General features: G+C 46.7%; 1 protein-coding gene across 5 annotated transcripts in view; it reads right to left on the bottom strand.

Annotated features, from left to right (window-relative positions):
* The window catches only part of DUSP29 (dual specificity phosphatase 29), a 110,758-nt gene that overhangs the window by 76,338 nt on the left and 9,180 nt on the right, over positions 1–25,240 (bottom strand). For 3 of the 5 annotated variants that reach the window (XM_067710460.1, XM_067710456.1, XM_067710457.1), the window contains exons 2-3: positions 22,856–23,089; positions 8,833–9,104 (exon numbers count right to left, since the gene is read on the bottom strand). In XM_067710460.1, coding sequence (XP_067566561.1) covers positions 8,833–9,104; positions 22,856–23,089 — 506 coding nt within the window. Of the gene's footprint in view, positions 1–5,272; positions 5,649–8,832; positions 9,105–22,855; positions 23,090–25,240 lie in introns of those variants that run through there. The other 2 variants (XM_067710459.1, XM_067710458.1) reach the window with 2 other exon arrangements.

The raw sequence follows: 25,240 nt of genomic DNA, 5'->3' as shown, positions 1-25,240 counted from the left end.
GCTGGGAGGCCCAGCTTCCCCATTTGTACAATGGGGATACTGTCAGTATCCTCTTCATTAGGGTCGGTGTGAAGGCAATTGGTGCAAAGCAACTTGGTACACTGCTTGGTGCATATTAAAGGTTCAATAAGTCACAGATGTTATAATTGTTGCCTCGGTGAGAAGGAGGCGGGATTGAAACTGATGCTTCCCACCTGCCAAAGCACCTCCAAGGGAGAGCCTTATGAGTTTTTTTTTAACGCTCACTTTTAATTTATTATATTTATAATATATTCATATTATTTATTTACTTAATGCTTACTTAGTTTGAATAGGGCAGCCACTAGGGTTCGGATTTCAAAAGGTATAAAATGATGGCATTGAAAAGCCTCCCTCGCACCCACCTCCTCAGTTCCCCAAAGCAACAAGTATTACCAGTTTCTTCTAACGGAGAATTATCTGTGCATATACATAGCAAGAACATATTTTTTCTCTTCTTTTCTTGCCCAAAAGGTAGCAAGCTTTACAAACTTTTCTATCCCTTGCTTCTTCCATTTAACAATATATCTTGGAGACCTTTGTATATCAGTCTCTGAAGAGTTCTCTCTTTGTTATTTTTTTCTTGTGGCTGCACAGAGTTCCTCTGTATGGATGAACCATAATCCACTTTGAACAGGATGCATTCCATCCCGTCCACGGCTGCAGGTGGATTGTGGAGGAGTGCAGGCTTTCTGCACCATTTGCAGTGCTGCTGCATTTGACCTCGGATAAGGAGAGAGCACCCACAGTCCCAAAGGGCCCTTTGAGGGGCCGAGACAGAGGGTGCAGTCTGCTTGCCGTGGAGTCTGTGAGCATTCACGTGGCCTCAGGAGCCTGCAGAGCTCTGGCCTTCTCTCTTGCAGTCCTGGGTTCGAGATCGGTTCTGCTACTAACCACCTGGGTGTGGGGTAAGCCACTCAGCCTGTGGCGCCTCTACTTCCTCAGCTGTCAAAAGGGGCAGCAACCTCAGATCAGCTGTGAGCAAAGCCAATTCAGTAAAAATCACACGGTCAGATTTTTTAAAAATTAAAATAGTTTTATTGTGTCATGTGGTATAACCAGGGGATGAATAGTCTTACAGCTTAGGTGACCAAATTGTCATCTAGATCAGCGGTTCTCTAAGCATGAGCCAAGACCCTGGGGGTTCCCAAGGTATTCTGAGGAGATCTGTGGAGTTAACATTATTTTCAAAATAGTACTGCGGCGATGTTTGTCTCTTCCACTGTTTTGACATTTGCACTGATGGTACAAAGGCAGTGGTGGGAAGAACTGCTGGTGCCTTAGCGTGAATTATGGCAGGGACACTGAACTGTAGTAGTAATCGTTGCATTCACCACCAAGCACTCTTGGGGAAAAAACAAGCCAATTTCCTTTAAGAATATCTTTGATGAAGCAGTAAAAATTAATTTTATCGAATTTCAGCCCTTGGTTACACTTCTTAATATTCTGTGTGATGAAATGGGACGTGTACATAAAGCACTCTGGCTGCATACCGAAGTACGATTGTTATCTCAAGGAAAAGCTTATGGGAGATTGAGTTGCAAGCTGAATTAGCCACTGTTTCATGAAACACCATTTTTACTTAAAAGAGTAAATGACAGAAAAACCATGGTAATTCAAACGGGTATTTGGCAGACTTTTTCTCGAAGGTGAACAAAGTGAGCCTGTCACATCAAAGAAAACAATTGAGAGTATCCGTTGCCAGTGATAAAATGCAAGCTTTCAAGCAAAACTTAGAATTTTGGAAAACTTGTATCTACTGTGAGATTGACAGTTTCACAATACTCTTAAGATTTTTCTGTTAAGATCGGCAGTCATATTAACAAATGTGTCTTCTGACAATGTACAGTGAAAGTGTCAACATTTGGAAGATCTGCATAACTTAGTGAACAAGATTTTCCACATAACCAATGTGAGATATTACAAAATCATGTGTGGGTAAAAAATCCATTCAAAATGCAAGAGAGACCAATGGATTTTCATGTAACAGTACGAAGTTTATAGGTATGGTTTCAGATTCCACATCACAACTCACCTTTAAGACGCTATCACTTGTCAAGTTTTGGTGTAGTATCAAAGAGGAATATCCACAGTTTTCTGAAAAGGCTGTTAACATAGCCCTTCCTTCTCCAGCTATATATCTGAGTAAGGCTGGATTTTCTCCATATACTTCCACCAAAACACCATATCACAACAGACTGAATGCAGAAGCAGATATAAAAACCCACCTGGATTCTCATAAGCCTAACATCAAAGAGATTTGCAAAAATGTAAAATAATGCCGTGCTTCTCCATACTTTATTTTGGAAAATATAATTTTTTTCATAAAAATATGTTAATATGCAGTGGGTTCACTTTATTAGTTTTAAATAAATATTTTTACAATTTTCAGTTCTTATTTCTAATAGAGTAGATATTGATAGATCTACCCTACATAAATGCTCTTTGAGGCCTTCAATAATTTTTAGGAGTGTGAAAGGGATCTGAGACCATAAAGTTTGAGAACTGGAAGATCTAGAAGCATCTCCACACTGGACTTCCCTGGTGGTCCAGTGGTTAAGAATCCCCCTGCCAGTGCAGGAGACATGGGTTTGAGCCCTGGTCTGGGAAGATCCCACATACCACAGGGCAACTAAGCCGGTGCACCACAACTACTGAGCCCATGCTCTAGAGCCCGTGAGCCACAACTACTGAAGCCCGTGCGCCTAGAGCCCGTGCTCCGCAACAAGAGAAGCCATCGCAGTGAGAAGCCCATGCACCGCAACGAAGAGTAGCTCCCGCTCGCCACGACTACACAACTAGAGAAAGCCCTCCACAAGAAAAAAGCTCCCTTCCGCCACTATCATGGCAACAGCTGGGCCGAATGAGAAATCACCATGAGAAGCAGCTTTCCATCCTTCAGGCCTCCATTTGGTGGCACTCGAGCTCACAAAGCACCTCAACATGTTTTATCTCATTTCATCCTTAATACAACCATCAAGATTTCATCATCCGCATCCCTGCTTTACAGATGGGGAGAGTCGAGGCGAAATGACTGCTAGAGGTCACCCAGAAAGATGGTGCCATCTCCAGAAATAGTTCAAAGCAACTTGTTATTGAGACCCTACTGTGTGGTGGCTACTTGCTGCTGTGCTCTGGGGACAGAAAAAGTAATGAGATTAGCGTCTCTGGCTGTCCCCAGCACTGCCACCACTGCCATCCCAGTGGCGGCCCTCTCCTGTGGTTCTGGGATCCCTTTGCTGGGGTCAAGCTGGCTGGGGCACCTTGAGCTGTGTGACCCCAGTGCTGTCTCTGTTCCTGATTCTTATGCCTGAGGCCTGGAAGGATGACCAAGGAGACACTCACGGACATCACCGGGTTTATGGAGCACCAGCAGGAGATGAGCTTGGCAAAGAACACTTCTGAATGGACGTGGCTCCCCGTGTCCCTCTCACCTCCACTCCCCACCTGCCTCATGGGACCAAGCCCAGGACAGCGGTGATGGTCAGCAACCGTGGCAGCATGAGCCGTGCAGATGGGCCCGATACCAGGCACCAGGATTCTCTTTCCCCACCCACCCCAGCTGGAGAGGCCTGCACACCCTGCCCTATGGTAAGGACCCTGCTGGTGGCCTTTCCGCACACACAGTGCTGACACAGAAGGCGCCCATAAAGAACTGTTAATTTTATCACGATTCGTTTCCACGCATCTCCACAGGCTAACCATGCAGGCCTCCAATCCCCATCGCTGAGCTGCAAGAGTGTGGCTGCCTTTTCCCCCCGTGCACCTGGGCCAGAAAGGCCAGAGGGCGAGAAGCAGGGCGGCTTCTTCAGTGCTGGGTGGGGTTTGGGGGCGGCTGGCCCAGCTCATGGACATGACTGTCCTCCTGGACTGGAACATCTACCTCTGGCATTCTAATCCCCACAGACTGTTCCAGAGGCTGCCTGGCCCCTTGCCAGCTCTGCTGATAACTAAAGCGTTTCTTCCTCCCCTGGCAAAAAGGGTAATTCTTTCTGTCATGACTAAAGACTTGAAACAGACGAAAGCTGTAGTTCATTAAGTCTGTAGGGAGCCTGAAGTCTGTTAAGTGGGGGGGGGCGGAAGAGAGAGGGGGAAGGGGATGGGGGTCCTCCGCTCCAGCAGAAGGTCCTCCCGGCTGAACTTTGCTTTCACGACAGCAGCACTAATGCTGTCAGCCGTGTGAGCTTAGTGGGCCTCCTAGGGTAGAGGACCCGTCCCCAGACTCTCAGGGCACTGCTCCCTCTTTGCTGTGTGGCTCTGCTAAGCACCACCCTTTGGGGCCCAGCGTTGGATGGTGAGAAACTGCTCTCAGGAGAGTTCGGGAGACATGCAAGGAAGGCTGCATTCAGCCTGTTCACAGCATGGTCCATACCAGAGGAAGCCGAAGGGAGCATTGTCAGGCTTGGCATTTTCTAGGTCAGTGGCTTTCACACTTTTTTGTGTGACAACCGCCTCCCGCCCCCCGCAAATCATAAAATTCACAGCTAACAAGTACATGGGTTCAGCCTACCCCATATCTTCCAAGCACTTTATATGTTCGTTGTAGTCGGTCCTCAGAACAACCTGATGAGGTAGATGAAATTAGTATCCCTGTTTTATCGAGGAGGTAGCTGAAGTGCAGAGAAGCCATGTGTCTGAGTCACACAGCTGGGAAGTGGCAGGACTATGATTCAAGCCCAGGCCACTGAAGCCAGAGGACTTAGATGTTAAGGGGGCTTCACAGGTACGTGTGTATCAGACAAGACTTTCACAAACAATTTGTGCTTTTTTTACATGCAGTGTACGCTGAGGTCTTCTATTCTTTCCTAATCTTTTCAATTTTTTTTTTAAAGAAATCCTAGTCAAAGCCACGAAATTGATTTTATAACCCACTGATAGGCCACAATTTATGTTTGAAAAATGATGGTTTCAATTAAATATTTCTCCTTTGGCCTTCACCAAAAGGTGAATTCCCACAATCTTATGAAGAAGAGCCAAATCCAGAACCTCTACTGTTTACCTAATGGCACGTTTTCACTGGCAACCAGAAGGTGGGCCTCTGTCACTCAAATCAGACGTATAGGCTAAGCCTGTTATCACCAACCACCCCCCTGACTTCCTTGGTTTGTGTGGGATGCCCTTTGTCTCCCACTCACTACCTTGGAACCTGCAAAAGCAGAGTTCCTACTTCTCCCAAAATAGTTCTGCACACATGGAAGTCCTCAGAAAAAGGATGCATGGCATGTTTTAGAACTGCCAGGGGGCAGGCTTGTATGTGCTGCAGTGGGTCAGGATACCCTTAAAATACCCTGAAAATCTGGTCTGATTAAAGCTCAGAAGCGCCGGAGAAACAGCCTCTTGCTCAAACACAGACTTCATTTATTTCTTCAAACCTACCGTATCCATAATAGATTGTAAGATGGCTTCCAAAGCAGCCTGTGGACTGTTTGTTCAAGTAAAAGAAAGAATAAAAGGAGAGTGGTGATACTAAAATCTGATCTTTAGAGCCGCATGGTATCCGCCCTGGGATTTCTTAGAAGATTTCATTAAATTAAAACCACAGTAACTCAGCTCTGAGGATGCTGTGCCAGGAGCAGTGAAGGCAGTCCAAATGGGGCTCCCGAGGCAGTATGTTGTCCGTACTTCTTTTTCTGATGAGGAAGGACAAGTTCAGTTGTTTTAGATCCTATAACCAGCTGGAATGTCTCACCTTCCATGATATTGGGTGACCTCTTATACAGCAAAGTCACCAGCTGCTCAAAATAAGGACAAAGGACTCTTCCGTGAGACCTGAGTGACAGAAGCGATGCCCGTTGGCCCCTGATTAACTCTGTGACCCTCAGCACATCAGCTGGCTTCTCTGGGTCTCTGTTTCCCCAGCTCTCAGGGCAGAACACTGGACTAGATTATCTCTAAGATTTCTCAAGAGTGTCTGAGGTTGCCTGGGGAGTTCTTTCGGAAGGGTCAGATCAGGGTAGGGCAGACACAGGGGTGGGCCCCATGTGGCAGATTACAGACCACAGGTACAGCTCTGCAGCACCACAAGGGATGCTTTTCAAAAAGAGGGAACGAGACTGGCTGTGAGGAGCCGTGGTGGGAAACGCTATACACTAAGCTGAAGCTAGCCAAGGAAGAACAGGAAAGACAGAGCGAGGAAAAGGACATGTCTTTGCCTTTTGGCCAGACTGTCCATCAACCCCTCTTACATCGAGAGTATAATAAGGAATATACGAGTGCGTCTGGCTCCTAAAATGCTACAGGAGTGTCCCGTGGTTTTCCAGGGAGTGACTAGACCCGTCCAGGCTGCCTACTGCCTGTGCCATACATGCTGAGCACACGCCATCTCCACGTATGGAGTCTCTGACAATGCTGACGAGCTTTTTATTTTGTTACTCTGACTACTCAGGGCACAGGTTACAAACTGATGGCCACTGGGTTTCTTTTGTCTGGGCTGTGCCGCGTTTTAAGAGATTTTCAATTTGTTGCCAACACTTAAAATTTGAGCAATTTTACGTTAAAATCCAGATTGGAGACTTTTCATGAAAAGTCAGATCTACCACATTGGCACTGATTCTCACAAGACAATCATTGGTTGGGACTGAGTAGCAGCTGTCCCCTTTGGAGGGGATATGGGGCTCTCAGCTCAGCCACAATCACCCTCTCCCCTCACCCCGCGGCCACACGCAGCCAGCGTCATCCATTTATGGCCTCTGCCTGGTCCTGAAGGGTTGGGGTTTGAGCCCTCAGCTTGAGGAATTCTTTAGATATGCAAATACAAAGGGCACAGAGAAGGGAGTCTGGCCTCCCACTGGCAACAGGGTCCTGTCCTGCTTCCCATCCCTAGCCAGCTGGGCGAGGCCCACACTCCCTGCATGTCCTCTGACCTGTGGATGTGCTTTTCCCTCTTGACTGTTTCTCGGCTAGGTGCTTGCGACCACCCGGTCTACCCGTCACGACCCACACCAGCCTGACATCTCCACATCGATGCTCTGAGATCTGTCCAGGCCTAAACATATGACCCCAAAGCCCATTCTTTCCTAATCCGGCAGTGGGGGCAGACTCTAAAATGGCATGCCAGGACCCCGGCAGGCTGTCCTCTGCGTGTATCATACCACTGTAGTTCAAAGTTGGAATGTCTTTTTTTCATTTTTTTTTTTACCCCCTCTGGGGGTTGGAAACTTTATTATGATGATGTGCACGTGCTGGTGTGGTTATGTGCTTCGTGGTGCGAGACCTCTCTTTATCAAACACATCTGACAGCCTGCTGTGCACCAGGTTCTAGGCTAAGTGCTTTTTGTGGGTTACTGCTGATCCTCATTATAACCTTTCAAGGTAAATATTTTCATCACCGGATGGAGAAATCAAGGCTTAGAAATCACATTGTTGTGCAGCGTGAATTTGAATGCAGCCTCATCTTCTCCAAAGCCTTCCAGGCCCCTTGCATTAAGGGGATGGTTGAAGATATAGTAACGGCAAGTTGAGCACATTAAACAGAATCGGAAGGATCGTGTGGTGGTAGCTTTTTGTTTTTTCATGTCAAATATGTTTTCAGTTAACTTCAAATACTGTGAGGCGAATTTCAGCTTATGGTGATGAGTCAGAGTCCAGTTGCTTTTTTGATCCTGCTTGGAAACCCAGAATGTGCCTAACTCAAAAGATGGTCCATAAATAGACTCATAAAAAGGATGACTTTGAAATGAGGTATCCCCTAAGACAAGAACTTCAGCTCTGTGGGTTTTTTTTTTTTTTTTCCTTCCCTCTGTCATAGCCTTCTGAGCCAAAATAAAGACACACTCTGGGACTGTCCAGCAGACGTGGCCTAGGCCCAGCTGCAGGTTGCAGTTCCTGAAACAGGCCCGTTGGTCAGTCACTGAGTCTTGTAATCCCAACCACTTGTGGTAAGAAAGGCCTTTAGTAGCTGTATACCCTGAATTATGTGATGGCCCCATAAAAGGGTGTGACACGTGGGGCTGAAGTCAGGGAGTTGAAGTCCCTCTGGCCTCTGTGGAATGTCACTGAGATACATCCTGCAGTAATCACGGCATATTGGCTCAGCCAGATACATACCTACACTGTGCCCTTCTCTCCAGAGTAGCCTTGTAGACTTTACCTGGATTAGGGCCGCTAAAACTGCATTTTGGCTACGAGGACTAGTACTGTGATTTAAAAGACGGTTAATTAACTTTGGGAAACTTGGACATCATAAGTGTAAAACTCAGATTCTCAAATATAGTTTGCCACTTAGAAAGAATAGGTTGTCAGCTTTCTACAGGAGGGTTCACTAGACTGAATATGACTAGGGTGGGAGGATGAGGGAGGCAGGTATGAACTTGGTTGGCTGGCAGGAGAATCTGGAGTCTCCCCTAGATTCCCACTCAAGTCAGCTCCCGGAGGGTTTTCGAGCATCGAGGCCCTTGGCTATTAGTCTGGTCTGGACCCAGGTACAATTAGCACCTTGGCAGCATCCCACCGTTGAGGGCTCCCAACCACCCCTGGCGTTCAAAAGATGGCTGCTGTGCCTCAGGGAAGACAGATTCAGGCCAAAGGCCTCTCCTCTGAGCCCTCCTGATTCTGATTTCCCATAGCGGCACCCAAGGGCCAGACCCCAGCAGCAGCAAGCTCAGTGGTGCTCACAGCCTCCAGGGGAGCAGACATTTCCAGCAACCCTGGCAGGGCGGGATTTGCAAGGGGAGCTTACTTAAAGTGTGCAGATGCCTCTTCCCACCAGGCTGAGGGGTGGGGCCTCAGGCTGGGGGTGGGGCCTCGGGCTGGGGCGGGGCCTTGAGGTGGCCAAGGGCTGGGGGCGGGGCCGTGCGCAGGCCGAATGTCTCTTACTGTGATCGTAGCGGAGTGCAGCATCAATGAAAGCGGCCGCTGGGTAGAAGAAGACGCTGAGGTCGAAGGTGGGCAGGTCATCGGCCTCGACGCCGTGGTACTCGATAGCCATGTCGCGGTAGTAGTCGGGCCCGGTGTCTACGTTCCAGCGGCCGTGGGCCGCGTTCAGCACGTGCGTGAAGCCTGCCTTCTGCAGGCTGTAGCGGTCCAGCGCCGTCGCCCTGGGTGCGAGGGAAAGAGGCTGGTCGACTGCGCGGAGCCTTGGCCTGGATCTGGGGGAAAGTCGGGTGCAGCCCATGGGTTTCCACTCTCGATTCCGGCTTCCAAAATAAGGCCTAGCCGTTGAAATGAAGGACTTGCCTACTCCAAGCCCTGCTCTTACTGACCCCTTGGCCACTGTGCCCTATTCTTTTGTCCATTCATTCTTTCATTCACCAAATACAGAAGAGCTTGGTGCTGGAGACCCCAGTGGTCCGCGGGAGTGGACTGTCAGCTGCCAGATCCCCTCTAAGGCCATCAGAATAACCTGTTCATCAGGCAAAGCTGAATGTAAGGGAGAGGGCCACCTTCATAGAGCCTCGGGGAGACCCTTTAAAGCCGGCCCCTCCTCTGAACCCTCTGGATGTTGACAGTGTTTGGAGGTTGGGGCTCGAATGAATGGTTTCAGATGGGTCATTCAGGGAATTCCCTGATGGTCCAGTAGTTAGGACTCCACCCTTCCACTGCAGGGGCCACTGGTTCGATCCCTGTGCAGAGGAACTAAGATCCCACAAGCCAGTGTGTTGTACCCTCCCCCCAAAAAAACAAAAACTTGAAAAAAAAAATAAGATGGGTCATTCAGTGTGATGGTTTGATTGGGATCTGGCAAAATTCTTAATCTTGATGTTCAAGAGATTGGTGAACACAGTGCAAAACCTTTGCTTTGATAAGTGAATCATTGTCTACTTGGGCAAAGCACTGTTCTGAAGAGGAGAGCTGTTTGAGCAGTCTGTTACTGGAATTGATTTTAGGAAGTTCTTGAAGCCAAGAATTTCCAGGAACAAAGAGTAAAAGTCATGTTAAAGTAGGTGGCTTTGGAACATGGGGCAAAGGAAGCAGGAGTTATTTCGGCCTAGAAGGGCCAGGGGATACTTTATTGGAGAGAGGGCTTTGAACCTGCCTTACTACAAGTGTCAACACTTGGTGATGGAGGGGAAGAGGGAGGCAAGGGCATGCCCAAGCCAAAGAAATAGCACAACCTAAGGGATGGAGGCTGGAGATAATGAAGGGCTTCCAGGAAATGTTTATTATTTCCTGTAACCAATCATTTATCCCCAATTTAATGATTTAGAATCTATTGCGTGCCGAGCACTGTCCTGGGTACTGATGATGCAGCAATAAGCAGGTTAGTCAAGGTCCCTTGGGAAGCTTAGATTCTGATGGGGAAAGCAAATAAGTGGATAAATAATTTCAGATAGCAGTAAGAGCTGTGTAGAGTGACCGTGGTCCTGTTTTTGGTAAGGTAGTCAGGGAAGGCCCCTGCGGGGAGGTGGCATTTAAGCTAAGACTGAGGGGTGATAAGGGCCTAGGCAGGGGAAGATTTGGAGGGAAAGTGTTTCCTCCAGGCAGAGGCAACAGCAGATGCTAAGAACAGAAGGGAGACTAGTGTGGCTGTAAAAGCAAAGGTAGTAGTGGTACAAGGGGAAGCTGAAAAGGGGGGCTGGTTCACGGTGGGCCCTGTAGACCATAGGGAAGAGTTTGGATTTTACTCTGAGTAATGTGGTGTGCCACGTGCCACAGAGGAGTTTAAGGAAGGGCTGAGCATTGTTTGCTTTTTTAAAGATCAGTCTGGCTGATGCATGGAGATGGGTTGGAGAGGAACATAAAATAGAAGCGGGAGCTCTGTTGGAGGCTGTCACGGTTATACAGCCAAGAGAGGAAGGTGGCTGGAGTAAGTCACAGCAGACTTGCTGATGGATGGGGAATGGGGGCAGGGAGGAGGGGACTGGTTTGGCCAGAGCATAGCATATGAGAGGAGAGATGAGAAAGGTCTGGGGAGGGAGTGTGGGATTTGACCATGGTGTGCTTGGATGTCAGGATCTGCATTTGGGCGTCAGGGAGAGCTTTTGATGGTGTTTGAGGAGGGTGATCCCATCTGAGCTTCGAGATGACGTCTCCCTCAACAGCACAAAGCCCAGTTCTACAGCTCAGGGAAGAGGTGACAAGGGTCTGGAACTGTAACAGTAGGAGGCTAAAAGTGGCAATGCGCTCCAGCTGAGGACTCATCTCAAGGCCACTGGTAAAAGGACGTGGACAGAAGTGAGCATATTGGATGCCAATGTGGATCCACACCCTGAGCGGGGAGGCTCCATGCAGTAGAAACACAAGCCATGGTCCCTCGGCAAAGGGCCCCTTGGGTATCGCTGCTTTCCTGGGGCTTTTTATTGGTCATGAGAGGAACCACAGTGGAGTCCAGTGTTTGGAAGACCTGAACACAGGCCTTGAGCTTTTAGAAACATGTGCAAACAGCCCATGGGAACTGAGGCGTGGGGAGATGGGGAGTTCCACCAAGCCCTGCAGCTGGCTTTTAGGGCTGCCATCCTGACTACGAAACCCATTCTGCTTTCAATTTTTCCTCAGAAAGGTCTGTTTTTCATTTTTCTCCTCATCCCAAAGTATGTATACAACAAACATTATGCTTTGGGGACATAGATCTGCGCTCAATTAAAGCCTCCACTAATGCAGTCCATCTTGCTGAGTAGCAATCAACCTTACTTTGAGGTTGAGCTCAGTGGAAAAATTAAAATTAACTGTCCTTGACAGGAAGTTCCTACCCACCATAAAGACTGGTCTCGCTGGGTTCTGCAGCTGGGTTTCAACATAATCAACTGGCAGTAACAGTTTGCACTTTGCTGCTTTGGGGGTCAAGGATCAGGGTAGATATGCAATAAGACTCATTGCATGACACCTCTACATTCACCGCGCCGCCCCACCAGAACTGGTTTTGACTGTGTCTGAGGGAGAGAAAGGGGCTCATGCGGAGGATTAGACCTGGTGGGTATCCTGAAGCCCATTGCAGGTTTTCGGGCTCTGTGGCTACCTGGGCCCGGAAGGGGAGGTGGCGTCCTCACACACCCCTCGGGAGATTTCCCCCAGCTTGGCTTACTTAGAGTCCAGTTGAGGGCTCTGGGTGGTATCCACGGCAGGATGGGGATTTGCAAATACACAGAGTGACTTTCAGTAGACAGTGGCTGTTTGGGAGGCAGATCCCCAGTTGGCCCAGACACCTAGCTCATCTATCACTGGGAGTGGGGTAGGGTCGAAGGGTGCTGCCTGGTGCTGCGTTGTTTAATTTTCTTAACTTTCAGGGCCACCTGCTCAGATATGTGGGAAAGACTAAGAAATGTGCCTCTGCTGAAGGAGAAAAGCTTAGAAGAAAAACAGGGTTAAGAAATTACTTCAAGGATTTAGGTGATTCAGGAGCCTAAACATCAGTTTCTGGTTGTTTAAGAAAAATCTTAGGTGTAAGTAATCTATTGAGGACATGGGGGCAGGAGAGGGTAAGCTGGGACGATGTGAGAGAGTGGCATGGACATATATACACTACCAAATGTAAAATAGTTAGCTAGTGGGAAGCAGCCACATAGCACAGGGAGATCAGATCGGTGCTTTGTGACCACCTAGAGGGGTGGGATAGGGAGGGTGGGAGGGAGACGCAAGAGGGAGGGGATATGGGGATATAAGTATACGCATAGCTGATTCACTTTGTGATACAGCAGAAACTAACACAACAATGTAAAGCAATTACACTCCAATAAAGATATTAAAGAATTAAAATATGTCATTTAATTACAAAAATAACACATGTTCTATGCAGAATGTGGAAAACATATTCCCTCCCACACACACACGAAACACCTGTATTTCTACTCCCTAGAGATAAAGACTATTTGCCTTTTGATATAAGATCTTCCAGTTGTAAGCAGAAACTAACACACCATTGTAAAGCAATTATACTCCAATAAAGATGTTAAAAAAAAAAAAAGATCTTCCAGTTGTTTTTCCATGAATAGATTTGTATATTTTATATAAAGGTTGGGGTGGGGGTTACAATACTATATACAATACTATATATACAGTTTCCAAAACTTTGCATGGTGATATATTGTAAACTCTTTTTTTGGAAGCATTTTTTAAAGTTTATTTTATTTATTTATTTTTGGCTGCGTTGGGTCTTCGTTGTGCGCGCGGGCTTTCTCTAGTTGCGGTGAGCAGAGACTTCTTTTATTGCAGAGCACGGGCTCTAGGCGCACGGGCTTCAGTAGTTGTGGCACACAAGCTCAGTAGTTGTGGCTCGCGGGCTCTAGAGCTCAGGCTCAGTAGCTGTGGTGCACAGGCTTAGTTGCTCCACAGTATGTGAGATCTTCCCGGACCAGGGCTCAAACCCATGACCCCTGCATTGGCAGGTGGATTCTTAACCACTGCGCAACCAGGGAAGTCCCTGTAAACATCTTGTTAGGTCAACATACAGCCTTCAATAGCTGCATACTATTCCATTCCATAGGTAAATCTCAATTTTATCTCACCAAGCCCCTAGCTTTGGACATTTGTGTTCTCTCTCTCTCGTCTGTCTCTCTCGTCTGTCTCTCTCCTAGAGACAGAGTGATGGGTGTTACAATGAGAAACACTGTAAACAAACAACTTGCTGTGTTTCTTTGGGCACATCTCTGTGTCCTTAGGAGAGATTTTTTCGAAGTGGAATTGCTGGTCAACAGATATGAGCATTTTAAACACAGTTGATACTCGTTACTAAATTGTCTTCCAGAAAGTTTGCTCAAATTAACATTCCGATTTTTGTTCATTTCTAATTTCATAGACCAAAAAAATCTCATTTTCATTAATTTTAGCAATGAGGCTGAACATTTTCTCCCACATTTGTTGGACTTGTACGGTTTTACTTTTGCAGAACGTTGTCACATCCCTGTTTCTGACCCAGATCTCTTTAGCTCTTCTTCCTGCCTGTGAACCTCTGGCCTCGCTCTGGATTCTGAATCTGTGTTGGAGGGCCGAGAAAGGGACTTTCTTCCTCAGAGACCTTCCCTCCCTTCCCCCTTCTCCGGCCTGGACCAGCCTCCTTTCAGCCCCTCAGAGTTCCTCCAGGAAACTTGCTTTAACCAGCGTTGAGGAGTGGCAAGTGAGAGCAGTCTCCCTGGGCAGAGCTCTTGGCATTCCACTTTTTCGGACCTCTTGGGGCCCTCCTGATTCCTAGCCTACATACCTCAGCCCCTGCCCGGAAGTCTATTTCCCACAGATGTGTGCTGTCACAGAGAGGAGGAGGGACATGCAAGTACGCATCTGTACAAGCCATCCACCAGCTGTCTTGCAGTGGGGAACCAGCTGCTTCCATGTTGCCAGGATTCTGCACTGGGCATTGACGAAAGTCCACTAAAGCTTGGGCAGTTCTCCGTACCCTCACGTCTGTGAGGACCCACTGAGTTCCCGCACCTAATCATGGACTCCTGTTCGTCCACGGCCCACATCCTGTAATCTGGCACCTTATTTATTCTGATGCGTGTGACACTTGTGGTGGCACATCAGTTCGTGGGCATGACCCTGATGGTGACCTTCTCCTTCTCTGGAGTCTTGACCACACCTACTCCTTGCAAGTGAATTTTAAAACAGCAGGCACATTTCTAGCTTTTGATCTCCCTCAATTCACCTGATATGAAGGCAAAATTCACTAGCTGTCTGGTTTTTTGCGTGTTCTTGTTACTTGCTGATGATGAAGCTGTTTGGCTGTGAGGCTCTGCAGAAAACACAGGGCTCACAGGTGTAGTTTGTAAGCTTAAACTGCTGCATGAACCAAAACAATGACCCTCTGGGACCCTCAGTTTTCTTTATTTGTTAAATAGAACCAATTACATTGGCAGTACTTTCCTTACAAGATTCTTGTAAAGTTGAGTGATGCAATATTCAAGTTTCTTTAAAAGGTTAAAAGATAAATTCCAGGGTGGGGGGCAAACAATAGGAAGATGCACGACAAAATGTTATCAGTGGTTATCTCTGGGTAACAGAATTATAGGGAATTTTAATATTCTTTTTGTCTGTGCTTTGTAAACTTTCAGTAATGAACATAACGTATATTCACTTAGTGGGTAAATCTATACCATGATTTTTATTGATGTTCTATCCTTAGTTCTCAGGAGAGACTGTTGCAAAGACATAAGGTGGTCTCGGTGTTTTTAACTCCTTAGAAATCTCTTCATCATCTTCCCCACCCCCCTAGACTCTAGACCTCCAAGGATGGAGGCTAAGAGGGGAAAGACAATGCATGGGAAGCCTGGTTTCAAGAAATGGTGTTGTATTAATCACTAGACTAGGCATTTGGCTAACCACGAAAGGAAATGGTTGACATCGCTGGGTGAAAAGCTGTCACCCAGCATGAGAAGGCCCAGCCAGGCCAGGGCCACCGCGTCTCACCCTGGGCACCTTGCCCACAACTGGTGCCCAGTTGTACCTTAGTCGCCTTCGGTACCTGGAGGCTCAGAGTCCAGGTTTTCTAGTTCTTTCAGGTGACATTCAGCATGTTAAATTGTCAACCTTGGCTGTGTTTTTGCTGCCCACCCTGGACAAGCAGGTCAAGTTTTAGCTCTACTTGGTGCCTCAAGGCTGAATTAGTCCTTTCTTCTTTGGGGGGAGAGATTGCAGCTGTCCAGGTGCACCAGTGAGAGGTTCTCTCTTGAGCTGAGGACCGTCTCAGCCATTGATTTGCCTTCATCTCACTCTCCAGCCTCTTCGACTACAGGCCAGCCCCAGAGCTGCCACTGGCTTCAGAGGCTGTCGGTCTGGTTGGGAGTAGAAAAGCAGAAAGGGTGAGCTGGAGAGGCCCCTGGCAAGTGAGCTCAGGCTGGGTGGAGCTGGCCCAGGCATTTGAAGAGTCAGGCTTTATAGGGAGGGGCTGCTGGCTGTCGATGACCCCAAAAGCCAGACCTTGGAGGCAACTGTAGTTATAATAAAAATAGGGCTCCCACCATTCAGGCAGAGGCAGAGCAGCTTCGCAGAGCCTTGGTGTTGGCTTATAGGGCTGCCTCTATCGTGAGAGGGAAGAGAGATTTCTCAATTATCCTGTTGCAACCAAGCCTTACTATGGGGAGCCTGTCCTGCCTGGGACTTTACAATCTCTTTGATGGTAGCCAGGATATTTCCCCTCCTGCTGACTACTGGGGAGAAGCAAGACAGAAAGAAAAAAGAATTTGCTCAGAAAATGGAAGATGTGAGTGAGATTAAAGTGAGAATATTTAAATTACAGAAATTTAGTGCTTTCAAGCATCCTCAAGCACTTCTGAAGCACCCATTTAGGGACTGCTGATTGATAAGAGGTGATGAATTATTCTTATTTCATCATCAATGCCGGTCCCTGGCTCTCTGGAGGGCAACCCTTGGTTAACCTAATTTGAATCTAATTTGTATGACTTAAAAGTAGTAAAACAAGTACGTGCTTGAGCCTAATAAAGCCTAATTTATTTAATAAGACATTTCTTAAAGAATTTTACTTTAGAGCTGGAAGGGACGTTGGAAATCATCCCTTTATTTTACAAATAAAGAAACTGAGTCCCAGAACAATAAGATGTTTTGCCAAAGGCCACACGGAATGGCCACCCACACTGGAGGCTTGAACTCTCTGCCCCGAATCCTGCTGGAGGGCTTTCGCTCTACTCCACACTGTCCCCAAGGTTCCCACTTGCAGATTCAGACCGCCTACCAAGTTGTAGGAAATGGGTGGGAGAGGGTGGCTGTGCTTTGAGCCCTTGAACAAGGAAGACTTCCCCACGAGGCCACCAAAAGGTAGCTGCCTGGCTTGCACTGACCCCCACCGCTGACCCAGCACATTTCACACCAGCCACATCTCTCTGTCAGTGGCCTCTTCTCGCCAGGCTGTGGTGATGGAGTGGGTGGGAGGATGGGGGGGACATCTCTGCTCTCCTCAGGCTGGTAAGCAACAGACACTTGGAGTCACCAGGCATCCCATTTGGTGATCCCCTTGGAATAAGCTGAGATTGAGAAAATGCTTTAGACGTTCTGAAACCCACAAGCGTGTGAGGCTTTGATGTGGTACTGCCCCCTCAGGCCTTAGGCCACCCGGGTCCCTGGAAGGCCGGGACAGCATCCATGGAGGGAGTAGGCTGGAGAAGGCCCATTAAGAGGGACTTCCTTCCTTCCAACCTGGACTTGGGTTCATGATAGCATCTCCTGGGAGAAATTTGACCAGGGGTGTTTTCTGTCCCAAGGCTGCCCTTAGCAGAGGGACGCTGAGTGGCAAACTGTAGTGACTGTTCTTTACCTCCGTCTCACACTGTGAGTTGGATTTCCAGAAGCTGCCTGATCTCTAATAGTTCACACACAGTGGGTGTGCCAGGAACTGTGCTGAGAATCAGATGTATTAACCCATTGAATCCACATCTTCTAGGTGAAGAAACTGAAGCTCCGAAAGCTTGAGTGACTTGCCCAAGGCCACGTGGGAACCAGTAATTTGACCCAGACGTTGTGGCTCCAGAGCAGATGCCCAGCCTTTCTGTGCTTGAGGAGAGAGGAGTGGGGAAAGAGTGAGCTGCTTCTTGGGGGTCAGTCTGGTGCCCAGCAGGTCCCAGGCATCGTTGGTCTAGACTTCAGGAGCAGCCGGTGGCGCTAGCTGCCTCAGGACACCCATTCTCACTCCTGGATCCTAACCACCTTAACTTTCAGATTCTTGGCTTTTAAGGATCTTAGGCGCTTTTAGGGAAGGAAACACTCAACCTAAATGCAAATATCAAATTAAAACTGAGGCTTCGTGCATGAGGAGCCAGCTATGAGCATTTCACTGCTCTGGCCAATACCTACAAAGAGACGGAGAGACGCGGGCAGCTGTGCCTGCTTTCAGCCAGGCTGTAACCTTGGTGTGGTTGCGTTGATGGTGGAATTAACTTCTTTCTCAGTAAGCATCTGTGAGTCTCATTAACCTTGTTAAGTGGGTGTCAAGGAGGGACCCTGAGCAGAGATGGGGACAAGGTCAGGTGGGTGCTGACCTTGGTCCTCTCCTGGGCTGTGCACGCAGGTCACACACGCTGACTGTGGAGCCTGCCTAGACTGTGCGTGTGTGTTTGTTTGGGGGCTCAATTAGGCAGAGCTGGATTGAGTCAAAAGGGCAGTGACATTCCCTTGCTTGAAGGAAGCAAACTTATGGTCAGATGTCAAGGAAGTAAGCATATCTTATTGCGTCAAACCCTACTGTCTGTCACTCTATTACACTAGGCCATTTGTATCCTGCTCAGACACTCAGTGGCTTCCTGAATAAAGTCCCTTGGCCCTGACCTACCTTCCCAGGTTTCTTTCTCACTAAGTAGCAATAATAACAACATTTGCATTTGTCTGCTACTTCATAATTTACAAAATGCTTTCACATTCCATTATTTCTTTTAATCCTCTCAGTAACCATCTTTTGAGGCCCAGAAAGGTGAAAGGACCTACCCAAAGCCTCTGCACCTGGAGACGACTGTGGCTGTGGTACCTTGTGTGTTACCCTTTGGAATGTTTGCTGCCCATCCGGAGGGGTGTGTTACACTTTCCTGCCCCATTGTCATGAGGCTTTGGCATGGACTTGCTTTGGCCAGTGAAATGTGGGCATCAGTGTCTTGTGTCACTTCCAAGTCAGTCTGTGGTTTGCCATGTCTCTCTTTTCCCTCTGCCGGGAGCCTGACAATATCCCAGAGAGGGGCTGAGTCCTGAGTCCTGGAGTCGAGTGGAGAGACCATGGACATGTCACATGAGGGAGAAGTAAACCACTGTTCTGGTAGGCCAACAAGATGTTGGGGATACCCGTCATCACAGCATAGCTAAGTCTAAGCTGATCACACAGTAGTAAAACTTGGCTTAATCTCAGACCCTCTGGAAGCACATTCTCTACTGCATTCATCCCCAATGTTCCAGATGAATCACCCTGTTTGTTCGCACCTCCATGCCTTTTCTCACCCTGTTCCCTCTGCCTAGAATTCTGTTGAAATCCTATCCATCTTCCAAAGCCAAGCTTAGAACTCACCACTCCTATGATGCTTTCTTAGATCCATAATACCAAGCACTTACTGAGCATTTACTATGTGGCAGCTACTACTCTAGCACTTCACTTGTTTTAATTCATTTAATCTTCACCTGTGAGATAAGCCTTGTTACTGTTGCCATAGAAGAGGAAGAGAGGTAAAATAACTTGTCCAAAATCACACACTGGTAAATGGCAGAGCCAAGACTCAACCCCATGCTCCTTCCAACCCACTACCTATTTCTCTTTCTATTCCCTGTTACATGTCTACACATCTCTTCTCCTCAACTGGAAAACAGCTTCTTTATCTGACTGACCACATTTTCTTGATCCTGGTTTGAGAATATATCCTGCCACTGCCTGGTGGTGTACCCTTGGGCTGGTCACTTAATTTCTCTGAACCTCAGTTTCCTCTTTGTATCCCCCAAAGCTCCTAGCAAGGTGCCCAGTAAATACTGACTGACTAAATGGATGAACTCCATGAGCCTTGGTTTGCTCATTTGTTAAATGGGAGAGATAATGGTACCTCCTTCATAGAGTTGTTAGGGGGGTTCAATGATGCCTAGCACAGGGCACGGCACATGGTAAGAATCCAATATAATTTGGCTATTGTTACTATTATAAGCTGTAGGGAAGGTAAATGTAGTATGTAATATACAGAGAGAAAAAACTTACTTCTCACCATGGGGATTGGGAAAGCTAACTTCATGGCAGAAGTGATTTGAGTGGACTTTGAAGAATGCATAGAATCTGGACACGGAGATGAGGTGAAGGGAAGGGCATTTTAGGCAAAGGGAACAGCACAGAGAAAGACACAGAGACAGTGTAAATCTTTAAATCTTAATCCTCCTTCCCCTATTTATACCATTTGTAGGGTCAGATCTCAGGAAATAATCCTAAATATAAAAATAAGTTTATGAGTAAAGATGTCCACTGCAGCATTATTTATAAAAGTGAGAACGTGAAAGTGACCGATATGTCCAATAGTAGGGAAGGTGGTTAAATAAATGATCTTCTATCCATTTGATATAATACATATATAATTATAGTTACTATTATAATGAAATATATGAGAAGTATATAGGAAGGGAAAAGTTTATGAATGACGCTATGTGGAAAAGAGACAAGATAAAATGAATAATCAATATTGTCACAACTATATAAAAAGAATTTAAAACCAAATGTATCATGTAGAAAGTGTAGGAGGAAATGTACTGCAGTCTTAGTAGGCTTGGCGTGATGGACTTGGGTGATTGTTTTGAGATATTTAGAAGTTTTCTTCCTTACATTAATCACTATTTTATTATTATAGCTAAACTTTTTCAGTGCTTACTCTGTACTAAGCACTGCACTAATATTTGACATATATTATCTCAATCCATACAATCCTATGAGGAAGGTTCTCTTGTTAACCTGTTACAAATAGGGAAGCTAAGAGGTCTATATTTATACAATGAGTTTACATTACTTTTAAAATAGGAAAACAATATAGTTACTACGTTTATGTAATATTTTATTATTAAAAGATAAGAGATTCAGATTTCCCCCCCTTTTTTGCTACTTCAAATAATGATAAACATTGTACATATTTCCTTGTGTATTGGTACTCTTATTTCTGTAAGTCACATTTCTGAAAGCGATATTTGAGGTCAAAGTGTATGCATGACTTTTTTATTTTGAACTAATTTTAGACTTACAGAAAAGTTGCAAAAATAGTACAGAGATTATTTGGCAATAAAGAATAATAAAACACTGATACACACTACAGCTTGGATGAACCTTGAAAACAGTATGCTAAGTGTAAGAAGCCAGTCACAATTGGCCATTTATTATTATTCCATTTATATGAAATGTCCAGGATAGGTAAATACATAGAAACAGCAGATTGTTGGCTGCCTAAGGCTGGGGGAATATGGGGAATTGAGAGTGATTACTTAACGGGTTCAGGGTTTCCTTTTGAGGTGATGGAAATGCTTTGAAATTAGCTGGTGGTTGTACAGCTCTGTAAATATAATAAAACCACTGAATTGTACACTCTAAAAGGGTGAATTTTATGGAATGCAAGTTATATCTCAATAAAGCTATTGTTTTTTAAAAAGTAAACAATAGAGTCCCTATTTAGGGGAACCCACATTCTCCAATGTTCATAACTGAGAAATGATTGGATAAATTATGGTACAGCTATACTAAGGAATATTGAAAGTACAGAAGAGTATAATTCCTTTTTTCTGCTAAAAATTATTTAAAAGAAATAAAAATATTGGGGTTCCCTGGTGGCGCAGTGGTTGAGAGTCCACCTGCCGATGCAGGGGACACGGGTTCGTGCCCCAGTCCGGGAAGATCCCACATGCCGCGGAGCGGCTGAGCCCGTGAGCCATGGCCGCTGAGCCTGCGCGTCCGGAGCCTGTGCTCCGCAACGGGAGAGGCCACAACAGTGAGAGGCCTGCGTACCACACACACACACACACAAGAATCCTTTAAATGTATGCATATATTTCCTTATGTTTGCAATAACATACATAAAGTGAGCTTAATGCTGGTTACTCAGGGCAGAGTTAAGAGAGGACAAAGGGAGATTATGCAGTTTTTTATAACCCTCTATTTAGTTTAATTTAGTGTAAAAGGGCATATAATTTTTGTAACTTTTTCCATTTAAAAATATTAAGAAAAAAAAAGAAAAGGGGTTCTGCCCCTGATTTCCCATGACTAGACAGTTATCTCTAGGTTTTTAAGCAGCAAGGTGTTTATTAAAAATCACACATGCAGTGGTCCTGCACCATCTCAGAGAGATGAGCCATGAGCTGGAATCCTGGGGGATGGCAGGAGGAGCAGGAGTGCTGGTCAGGATGAAAGCTTCTGGGTTAGGCCAAACGGCATTTGAATCCCAGCTCTCAGCCATTTACTGAGCTGTGGACCTTGGGCCAGTTACTTAACTGCTCTGTGCCTCAGTTTCCTTGTCTTTAAAATGGGAGTAATTAGATGACCTCTCATTGGGCTGTAGTGAAAATAAAGTGAGGTCATGCATGCAAGATGCTTAGCACAGTGCCTGGCACATAGTATTCAATAAAGAATAAGTACAATTATTATTATTATTTACAGTAGGCACTTCCTAATTGTTTGAAGAGTGGGGAATGGTGACTATAAAAATCTAGAGGGGACAGTGACCTCAACTTTGCTAGGTCTACCGTGCTTCCTGACACATATGGTGATGTGCTCTTATGCCACCCACCTGAGAACTGACTTTATTCTTGCTGGTCTTATACCCATCTAAAATAAAAGACTACATTTCCCAGCTTCCCTTGCAGCTAAGGGCAGGGGAAGTCTTGGGTGGGACTTCCCTTCGGGAAGATGTCCTTTTCCTCTTCCTTGCCTTCAGCCTTCCGGTGGTCTGGATCCTACAGTTGATGGCAGGGTCCCTGTTAGCAGTGTCAGACCTTGAAGCAACCCTGGAGGAAGAAACCACACCCTGGGGATGGTGGAGGCCGAGCCTGGGAGCCTGAGCCCCTGGTGACCCTGGAGTCACTATGCCAGCCCCAGCTCGCCTTCCTCTGCACTTCTTTTATGTGAGAGAGAAACCAATCTCTATCTTGCTTAAGCCCCCCCTTTTTTTTTTTTTTTTTTTTTGGCGGTACGCGGGCCTCTCACCGCTGTGGCCTCTCCCGTTGCGGAGCTCAGGCTCCAGATGCGCAGGCTCAGCGGCCATGGCCCACGGGCCCAGCCTCTCCGCGTCATGTGGGATCTTCCCGGACCGAGCACGAACCCGCGTCCCCTGCATCGGACTCTCAACCACTGCGCCACCAGGGAAGCCCAAGCCCGTTTTCTGAGTTTTCTGTGATAGGAAAATAAACCCAGCCCTAGCTAATAGAGTTCTCTCAGAACCAACCTAAAAAGCAAGAGCTCATGGCAGGAAGGTGGCGAGGGCTGTGCCCTGGGGAGGGCTGGCTACCAAAGGTGAGGCTGGGCCTCGCCACTTACTCATCGCCGATGTAGAGCTTGGGCCAGACCTCGTTGACATGCGTGTACTGGGGACTGCCCTTCCAGAAGAGACGCTCCAGCTCAAAGGCTCCGGGGGTACGGTAATCCTCAGCCTCCCCCTCCTCCTCCACCTTCGGCAGCAGCTTCTTGGCAGACGGGTAAGCATTCTTGAGGCTTGTCTTCGGTTCTCTGGATGTCATTTTGGAGCCAAGGGATTTTCTTTCCTTTCTGCAGCTGGTCATGAAAGAGGGTCAGGATTGCGGTTAGCAGGGACAGAGGTAGGGAATGGGCTTTACAAAAAAGAGGAGGGTATATAAGCTGGCATTTCCCCAGCCTGTTATGCTCCTGCTTCCTCTTCCCAGGCCACAGAGGTCAATAGGGAAGGCCATGATAGCAGTTAAACAGCACTTCCCCAAGATTCCATTCTCCTGCAAAGCAAGCATGCTGGGCAACCTCTGAAGTGGGCATTTGCTGCAGACACAAACAGGCTTCAGGTCTAAGAAATCCCTGCAGGCTGCCTGTCCTTTAGATTTTAGATTTAACCCCTTTCTTTTAGATTTAACCCCTTTTTTGGTGCCTGTTCTTTCCTTTATGTGACCGGAGTCTGCTGGCTCAGGCCATTTAGAACCTGAATAAGAAGGCCCAGGAGGTCCCTGCCATTCCAGGCCTGTGGTATTCAGCGTCTGCAGAGAGCTGTCATCCAGTGGAAAGGGCACACCTGGAAATCCAGAGCCTGTGTGGTCTGGGCAGCCACACACATTCCGGGGCTTCGGAAGTCTTGGGGTGGAAGGAAACTTGGCTGTGTGAGGGTTTGTCAACTTGTTAGGAAGTTGAAGTCAACGCTGGCTGCCCTCACACTAGGAGGCTGGCAGTTGTGCTAGCTTACCAGGGGTTTGGAAGAGACATTCCAAGCTAGAAAGCTGTGTCTGCAGATTGGAACGTGTATTTGCAGAGCTTGTCAGGCTCTGCGGGTGGAATATGGGTGAAGAGTTTCCATTGTCCCCGAAGAAATGAATTCATTGAGGAATTGGGCACCATGTGTTCCGTGAGCTGAGTGACCGATACACTCAGGCAGCCTGGGAAGGGAGGTTATACTCCTTCTGCTGGGAGACTGGAGGGAAGGGGGAAAGGGTGGAGTGACTGAGAAATGTGAGTGCAGGTGAGTGATGGGGAGGGAACGTTACTCATTTATGTAACAAATATGTAGCACTTACTGTGTGCTAGGCACTGCTCCAAGTGCTTTGCAATTATTAACTCATTTAATCTTCTTAACAACCCTAAGAAACAGGCACCATGATTATCTCCATTTTGGAGATGAGGAAAACTGTAAATTGAGGATGCTTATAACACATGGTCTAAGTCTTCTGAGAAAAAAAAAAAAGTTGCCCAGAGGGTAGGGGTTGGGGTGGAGGATGCAGGGTGGGGAGGGGCAGGCCAGGGACTTGAAGAATGTAATAAAGCCCCAGTAGCTTCAAAGACCATTAGGATCCTATCGAAAAGACCCAGAACACATCTTGAAGAGGCTCCCACTTATCAAAAATGGGACAATTTGAGCATGAATAATAAAAATAACTGCAGTTAGTAGAAACACATCAAACATTTAAATCATAATGATACTGAAAACAATTATTCACTTTTGGAAGATGCTAGAGAGTCAGCTCATTATGAAGACAGGCCAGTGAAAGGAAGGAATCTAGCATTTGTCATTCCTTTTGGATGCAAACTGTACTACTGGATAGATGAGGGAAATTTTCTTTTATAGAAGAACTTCAATAAAGAAGGAAGGAAGCACCATTTTACAACACCCGATGAGCTAATGGATGTAGGCACTGAGCACTGACTGCTGGCAGCATAAGAGACGTCAGACGTTACGGGCCTTCTGATTGAGGAACATACCACCGCTACCACGAAAGGAGCCTCGCCAAAGGAAGACCTGGATCTTTGAACAGAGTCCTCAGAGTCTAGATCTAGCAACCAATTTGCAGGAGATTCAGAAGACAGTTAAATTATACCTCAGGGCCTTATCTTTTGGAAATACGTAGTAAAATGTTCACAGATGAAATGATATAATGTCTGGGATTTGCTTCAAAAATAATACTATTGGAAAATACAATAATATATTGTGTCGGAGAGAGTGGTATAGGTGGAGGTATGATGAGGCACGATTTGCCAAGGATGATGGCTGCAAGGTCATACTGTTCCTCTTTGTGTTTGAAATTGTCCATTAAATTTTTAAAAAAAGAACAGGAAAATGCTGAAACCACCGCTCTGGGAAATTTGATTCTCCCAAGTTCACAGGAGATGAATTAAAGGATCACTGGCTAGCAGTGTTTGGGGGGAAGCCTGGATCTGTGACTTTCTCCTGCAGAATCCTGAGTTGAGGTG

This window comes from Pseudorca crassidens, chromosome 16, assembly GCF_039906515.1.
Source record: "Pseudorca crassidens isolate mPseCra1 chromosome 16, mPseCra1.hap1, whole genome shotgun sequence".
Taxonomy (NCBI): Eukaryota; Metazoa; Chordata; class Mammalia; order Artiodactyla; family Delphinidae; genus Pseudorca; species Pseudorca crassidens.
Note: the sequence above shows the minus strand (reverse complement) of the source record. Positions and strands in the feature narration are given on the sequence as shown.